General features: G+C 32.0%; 1 protein-coding gene across 1 annotated transcript; it reads right to left on the bottom strand.

Annotated features, from left to right (window-relative positions):
- Positions 1 to 4,202: 4,202 nt before the first annotated feature.
- Positions 4,203 to 6,042, bottom strand: LOC105795230 (uncharacterized protein At4g06744). Its single transcript, XM_012624757.2, has one exon. It carries the CDS (start codon positions 5,874 to 5,876, stop codon positions 4,329 to 4,331), a length of 1,548 nt encoding a protein of 515 aa, XP_012480211.1. The 5' UTR covers positions 5,877 to 6,042; the 3' UTR covers positions 4,203 to 4,328.
- Between the last annotated feature and the right edge of the window lie 2,308 nt (positions 6,043 to 8,350).

The following is an 8,350-nucleotide window of genomic DNA, read 5'->3' as shown; positions in this document are numbered from 1 at the left end:
AATTTCCATATTCATCAAGAGAGAAAGATAACAAGGAGACTATGGGGAGCTAGAATATCAAGTTAGATTGAAGAAAGAGAAGCTGGAGGAGAGAGAAAATCAAGTTAAAGGTTGAAACTAATAGGACAAGTTAAGAACATCAAGATTTCAATATATTTTTAAGTTTGATATTATTGAAAAAGCATAGAAATGATGTTATATTAGAGTTTTCTTATATAAGGTCTTATATTCTTAATGTATTAGTGAAGGGAAATAAGTGAAAATGATGAGAAATATTATAGAGAAAGGGAATAATGGAGTTATAAACTTAGTAATCAACATCTTGCACTAAAACAGTTTTGGACAGCAGCAGTAAGTTAACTTTGAAAAATCACCATAAATTGTGGAGATAGAATTAGATGATGAAAAATATATGAAATTAAATCTTATTGAGTCTAGTTTCTCATATAAGAAACAGTGTAAGTAATGGAATTGTAAACCATGAGATATAATAAATTTTGTGAGACAATGTCAGAATGAATTCGGGTTCCCCTGTTCTGACTTTGGAAAATCATCAACAATTTGAGAAAAAAAATTAGCTGCTTAAATTTATATTTTTAAATCCTTAATGAGTCTATTTCCAATAGCAACAAATGGTAACATCATCCAAATCCCGTGCTAGGAGATAATTAATTTTTAGTGAAGAAGGGTCGAAACTGTCAGACAGCAGAATAGGGATGAATTTAAATAATAAACTACAGTTATTGGCTAAACCATAAATTCTGAAAATTTTATGGTAAGAAGATATGTGAGTCTAGTTTCATATAAATTTAGCGGATCTTAATTCGGAGTTCTGTATCTCAAGATGTAAATAATTTACTGACTATGACTCAAGTAGACAGCTTTGAATGAACATATAAATAAATAGTGAAATTATAAATAATGTTATATATAAGCATGTTATATACATTAAGGATGTGGAATGGAGAGGAGGATGATGAAAAGATATAATTATTCAACTAGCATGAGTTTTCATTAAAAAGGCTAATTTGCATGTTTTAGGTTCAGGGACTAAATTGAATAAAAGTAAAATTTTAAGGGTAAATTTGTAAAAATGTCAAAAAGTGACCACATTGCATGAAATGAATTGTTTTATTATTTAAATTAATAAATTGAGTGAAATATTATTTTAGATCAAGATTGGGTAGAAATTGAGGAAAATAAAAATTACCAAAATGTCCCTAAATTTTGGTATTTCATAATTTAGCCTAGTAAGTTCGTATGAACTATATTCTGTATAATTTTAATTAAAGTGAGTGTTATTTGGTGATGAATATTATATAAATATGTGTTTTATTATTGGAATTGAATTATTATTGGTAATATGTATAATTATTAGATGCATTGAAATGATTATCGGAAGCTCGATTGGATTAGAAGCTTGTCGGAGATATATCACACTATCCATTGGTTTTATCCGTGATTTTGGATGATTTGATTCTGGTTATAATGGCATGAATAAGTTAAATCGGCCAACATTAGCTCATTAATGTTTTGATTTTGATTGGTTATAAATATGAATGTTTGATGAAATGAAATGTCTGTAAATTGATTTGTAAACTCCGGTAATGCTCTATAACCCTATTCTGGCGATAGATATGGGTTAGGGGTGTTATACTAATAACCGAAACTCATCTTTTTGTTTTGATTTTCAAATCCATCAAATTTATTAGGTTCACATGCCACAACCAAATATGTTTCTAAGCATTCAACTACATAAATGTTGTGCTCACTTTTAAATAGTTACCTCTCATTTGTCTTTGAAAGTCTCAGATTTATATATGTTTATAGGTCAAGTTATTCGTTCAGACTCGAAGGTCTGGTAAAAATATTAGGTTCAAAAAATAGGCTTAGGCAACAAAATTAGGCCAGTTTAAAATATGGGTCGGGCTCTGGCTTGAACATTCAAGACCCGACCCCTGGCTTGACCCAACCCGTTTTAAGTTTATAATATTTTATATTATGTTATTTTTATATATTATATAATTTAGAACACATTAAAAAATAAAGTTATACTAAATATATAGTGCTACTCTAATGTAAATATTAAAATAATGTTAAGATGATCATATAAAAGTTTCAATAAATAAAAAAGTATAAAATTATTAAATATTAAAATGAAATAATATAAAAAAATTTTAAAAAAATTAAAAAAATATGAACGAGCCAAAAATGAGCTTAAGTTAATCTTTTGTAAATATAGGTGGGTTTTGGAAACTTAATGAGAAATGAAAATAATAAAGAAAAAGGAAATAGAATTAGAAATAAAATAATTTTTGGAAATTTGGGATTTTCGAGGGGAATTGAGCCCTAACGTATTGGGTTCTGGTTTTCTTTGTCAATCCTAAATGACCGAGAATATTTTTATTCAAAATGCATAAAAATCATTTTTGGGAACTTAACTTGTTGTGCCCTAATGTATTGGGTGTGGCATGTTATTTTCTCGAAATGAATATTTTCGTATAAAATAAAAGTGATATTCAAGTTTGGGGAATTATGAGGAATTGTACCCTAACGTATTGGGACTCGATTTATGTATATGACTTGAACAATTGGATATCCTTTTGCGAATTTCATCATTCAAGCTTATTTTAAAATCTTTTTAAACTTTCGACACAAAAGACATCAAATAATCAATTTGGTACCGATTTTGGGCGTTACGAGGGTGCTAACCCTTCCTCGTGCGTAACTGACTCCCGAACCTGTTTTCAAAATTCGCAGACCAGAATAATTTTTAAGGTGGACCGGTCACACCTTAATAAAGGATCGGTGGCGACTCCAGTTTTTATTTTTATTTTTAAAGTTGATAACTAAATTTTTTGTTTTCAAAAAGACGGTTTCGACATAGATGTTACGATATTATTATACTTATAACATGTTGATGTTCTTTTTTATTTTGTAACATATTTTAATTATGGGTAAATTATCAAAATAATTACTTTTGCTTGCCTCAAGTTACATTTTAGTCACTTATGTTTGAAATCTTACGTTTTAGTCATGTTTTCGTGTTATAACGTTTTAGTCACGTTTTCGTGTTGTAACATTTTAGCCACAGTTTAGTGGTAAGTTAAATCATCATTTCAAATGAAAATTTTATGTTAAATTCTGCCATTGGTCCCTATATTTTTTTTTTCATTTTGGGCAATTTAATTTTTTTCCTTTTATGTTCTTTTAACTTTTTTTTTTCATTCTTTTCTGCTTCTCCCTCTGTTTTCCTCCCTTATTCATTTCTTTTAACGTAGTTTTTATATGTTTCCCAATTGTTAAAACTATTCCACAAGGCAAGCTCGCCTCATTTGAAAAAAATTAAATTGTTCAAAAAAATAAAAGTACAGGGACTGGTTTTAACAAATGGAAAACATAAAAAAAAATATGTTAAAAGAAATGGAGAAGGAGGAGAATAGAGGAAGAAGCAGAAGAGAACGAAAAATTAAAAAAAAAGAAAGTTAAAAGAACATAAAAGAAAAAAAATTAAATTACTCAAAACGAAAAAAATATGGGGATTGATTGTACAAATTAACCTAAATATCTTATTTGAAATGATGATTTAACGTGACACGTCAGCTTATTGTTATAATGTTATGTCATTAACGATGCAGTGACTAAAATATTACAACGAGATAATATAAATGACTAAAATATAGTCTGAGGTAAACAAAAATAACTATTTTTTAATATTTTATTTGAATCGGACCGAACCTTTTAAAACTAGTAAGCCGGGCCTCAATATATGCAACAATTAGGGCCCAAAGTAGAAGATTCGCCTTGGACTCATGCACCAAGCAAAGTACTTGGCAGTTGGCAATGGCATGGAACCAATTGTGCCCATGGTGGACCTTGCTTGCTGTCGGCATTTGCGATGGGTCCGTCCCTTTATTTACTCTCTGTCCGGTCACCGGAATCGGATCAGTTAAATCAGAAATTAATTAGTATATTAATTTCAAAAAAAAATATTAAATCAGAAAAGCGGTTTTACGATTTTTTATGAAATTTTAATTAATTAGTCTACTGTTTCATACACTGTAACATACTTCGACCCTAAGAAAAAAATTTATGCCATGATTTCAAACCACTTTTCCTTTATTTTTAGTTGGAAAAGATGGATAAGAAAATGACATATTAAAGTCCCAGTTTAGTTTATATTTCTGTAAAATAAAACTATGTTAATTTAATCACCGTAAGTTTTAATTAATGCATACTGCAAGAGAAATACAACATAGGATTATAGATTACATTCCGAAATCAATGTTGTTGCTTGATGTTGTATATAATATCTAAAAGCATGGAAGTCACAAGCGGTGCGGGATAAGGGTGCTGTAAGTTCTCACAGATGGTGAAGAAGAACTCGTTGTTGATTCTGGGCTTGAATGCTTGTATTTATTATACCCACCTTTCATGCAAGGAACCCATTTAAACGAATCTTTCCTATCGCAATACAAATTTCTCGAGAAAAATGCAGTGCATTCGGCTTCTGATCTTTGAAACGGCAAGTCCAAAATGCAGTTGTTTTTCACATCAAGTTTCTTCTTCATTATCAAGTCTCTACAAGCTGGGCCAACCTGAGTGAAATAGTTGTATGACAATGACAAATTTTGTAGATTTTTGAGTTGACAAACGATTTCCGGTACTTCGCCGTAGAATTCATTGCAGGCCAAGTTGAGAAGCTCAATCTTTTTTAAACACCCAAACGAGTATGGTATGGGACCAGTTAACTTATTCGACCCGACGTCGAACACGGTGGCTTGACTCAAGTTGCCGATCTCATATGGTAAACACCCAGTAAGTTTGTTGTTAAGAAAAAGCACTTCGAGCAAGTTGGGTGCTTTGCCGATGCTTGTCGGAATCGGACCGGTGAACTTGTTGTTTGCAAAAGTGAGGTATAAAACCGGTGTGTCACCGAGATTCTCGGGGAGTCTTTGTTCGAAATTATTGTTGTTGATGAAGAGAACATCAAGGTCTAAGTTGAAAACTTGTTGTGGAACCAGACCTTTAATGGAGTTGAACCGTAAGTCCAAAAAGGTTAAGTTGGTGGCTTTAAGGACGTTCATCGGGAAATCACCGGACAACTGATTGTTGCTTAAATCGAGCTCGTATAAGTATTTGATTTTGGAGACCTCGTATGGGATGGTGCCGGTGAAGTTGTTTGAATTGGCATGGAAAATAGCTAAGTCGTCTAACTTGTCGATGAAGCCATCAAGGGGAAGATAACCGTTCGGCCCCGCAAATTTAGCGCCGTTGAAATCGACGGAAGCAACGGCTGTTTCGTTCACGTCGGGACGGATATCGCACGTGAAGCCTTTGTAGTTGCAAATCTCGGTGCCTCGCCATGTCTCTGTGTATTTTTTGCTGTTGTCGTCGACTAGGATTTTGCTCTTGAATGTTTGGATCACGTCGTGGGTTTTTGCTAGCCGCTGGTTTCTGAAGCAGCCGCTTTTTGTCTTGAACTTACAAGGAGGCGGAGGAGGAGGTGGAGGTGGTGGCGGAGGAGGAGGTGGAGGTGGGGGAAATGTACATTTTGGTACAGGAGGCGGAGGCGGAGGCGGAGGCGGAGGCGGAGGTGGAGGTGGAGGTGGGGGAAGTGTACATTTTGGTACAGGAGGGGGAGGAGGTGGAGGCGGGGGTGGAAGTGGACATTCAGGTTTAGGAGGTGGGGGAGGACAGTTGTCATTGTAAGTTTCAGGGGAAAGAACTTTCCCACCGCCGCCGTTGGCTATTTCCAACGTTTCCCTGTTTCCCCTGATCACTGGATCGTGATCACTAGCCACATGGTGAACAGAAAATGGATGAAAAATGATTGAAAACAACAAAAACGAAGATGATAAAAAAAGGGTACGCATTTTTTTCTGTTCTTTTTCTTGTGTTCACGAGATCCTCGAGAGGGTGTTTAATACAGCAGGGGGCAGATAGATAGATAAGAAAAAAAGGAGACCATAACTAAGAAAAGTCAAGCTTGAAGAACATGTTATTACTGAAGAAAAAAAAACAGAGCACAAGGGAGAATTAAGTGAGCAATAAATTGGGCTGACATTCCAGTTGCAAAATTAGGTAAGGTAACTTCACTGCTGTAGTAACCATCAAACATCCGATCAAAGTTAGCCCATCCCAGCTTGCACATGATCGATTAAATTAAAAATCAACGATTTAGTATTTAAAAAATTGAGATGAATTTGTGTAAAACCGATTGATTGGTGTTTATGTTCATTAGTTTAATTGATTTAATCATTGATCTGATTCTTAAAATGTTGTTCATCTATTTTCACCTTTAATATGTTTAATACAAAAATATTAAAATATGTTATGAGTCTTTATACTTTTCGTATATCTTAAATCTAAAAAATAAAATAACTAAATTTTTAGAAATAAAGGCAAGATAATGTGTGAAAAAGCCTTAAAAACTTCTCTCTTTTTTCTCCAAGTTGTTTGCTTCTTATTTTTTGTTTTACCCAGCGGTGGTGTCAGTTTTTAGGTTGGTTATCGCCCGTCTTTTTCTCTCTCCCACTAACCCTTTCTTTATTTCTTCTTCTCATTCACTCCATATGTCTTCTCTATTTTCAGTTTACACATCTATTTTATGGGTATCTTTGTTGTATTCACAGGTTGTAATGGATAGATGACAGCGCCTGTCGTTCGCTAAAACTCCACCGGCCACCAATAATTTTTATTGGAAAGTGGGTGGCCCTTCGTCAGCTTCTTAATGTGTTTCTGTTTTGAGAGTATCTCAAAATAATAAATTATTTCACGAGTCGATTTGGGACAATGTTGTCTAAGTTTTATATTTTTTTGTTAGTTTTTCTATTGTTTAATAATTTTACAGTTTTAGAAGTTTTCGTCTGCTCTTATAACACGTTTTTTAGTTTTACAAGTGATTTTAGAGATAGTTTTGTCGTCGTCCTCTCTAGTTTGATGAATACCCGATTCTTTTGTCGATTTTTGCTCGCCGCTTTGAAATATTCAGAGTTAGTTTTCTTATTATATTAAACGCTTGTAATCAATTCAGATATATCGTGTTTGAGTTATGACAATGTTAGAATGTTAAATAAGTCCAGCTACTATTTAAATAACAACTTTACACATGACAATAATAATTATTTTGCTAAATAAATGTACCTAAATTTAACTAACTGGAAATGTGAAAATAGGAAGCTTCCTTTTTAGGATTAAGTCAATTAATTTGATAATCATTATAATCATAATCACAAACTATTTACCGGAGGCTTCCTTTTTTCTCACACAAATAACAAAGCCTTCCGTTGTCAAACGCGTATTGCTTTAATCATTAGTTGTTTAATTAGTTATTTTTAATGATTAATTTCTAAAAAAGGGGAAAAAAAAAAAGGGTAAACTTCGTCGTTAAACACTAATCTATGAGTAAAATTTTATTTTAATCGTTTAACTAGTAATTTAGTCACTGAGCCATTCAAAATTATTTATTTAAATCACTGAGTTGTTAAAATCGATATTATATGGTTTTCTTTGTTCGTACTGTCTACATCAATCATAAGCTCTTTTTTACCTTATCTTTTATAGTTCAGTTTTTTTTCTTCATAAAACTGCTTTGGATCAAACCTGTTTTTGATATTTTTGAGACTCTAGGCGAAACAATAAATTGGGACCTATTTTTAAAAAAATTATAAAATGTAATACAATAAAATAGAAACATATACTAGTAATAAAATAACAAATTTGGGGCCTTTTTTTTTTCTTTTCTTTTTCCATGTTAAAAGTTGAAAATTTTATTTTTGGGCCTCTTCCAACTTTGAGCCTTAGGCGGCTGCACTCACAAACTATCTCAAGGCTGGGCTTGCTTTGTATATCATGAATCTATGAACCAAAATTTAAATAATTTTTTTCTGCGATCTCTGATGCTAATCATTATATTAATTTGAATCTAAAATATATTCTGCTATTCGTCGATAGTATTGATCTACCGTATCAATCATGAAATCGTCATTTAAAACTCACTAACGAAACATTTAAAAAGAAAAAAAACACCTCGAATCAAAAGGATGTAGTATACAATTTTAAAACAATAAAAATTAGTATTATCAACTTTCAAGTTTGAAAAGCAAAACGTCTTTAACACAAAAGAAAAGTTGATATACTTAAGCAACCTTTATCCCATTCAATCAATATTCTTGTAATTATATAACCCAACTTTAAAAATACCCATCAAATCAACCTATTAATCTACTAAGACTTCAATCATTTTAAGATTTCATGTTTGAACGTAATTGGATTTTAAGGTTAAGATTAAGGATTTAATTACAAATTTTAAAATTTTAAAAAGAAAATGAAAATTTGGGGTTTAAAT

The sequence above is a fragment of the Gossypium raimondii genome, chromosome 3, assembly GCF_025698545.1.
Source record: "Gossypium raimondii isolate GPD5lz chromosome 3, ASM2569854v1, whole genome shotgun sequence".
NCBI classification, from domain to species: domain Eukaryota; kingdom Viridiplantae; phylum Streptophyta; class Magnoliopsida; order Malvales; family Malvaceae; genus Gossypium; species Gossypium raimondii.
The sequence above is the reverse complement of the archived record's forward strand: the minus strand, read 5'-3'. Positions and strand labels throughout refer to the sequence as shown.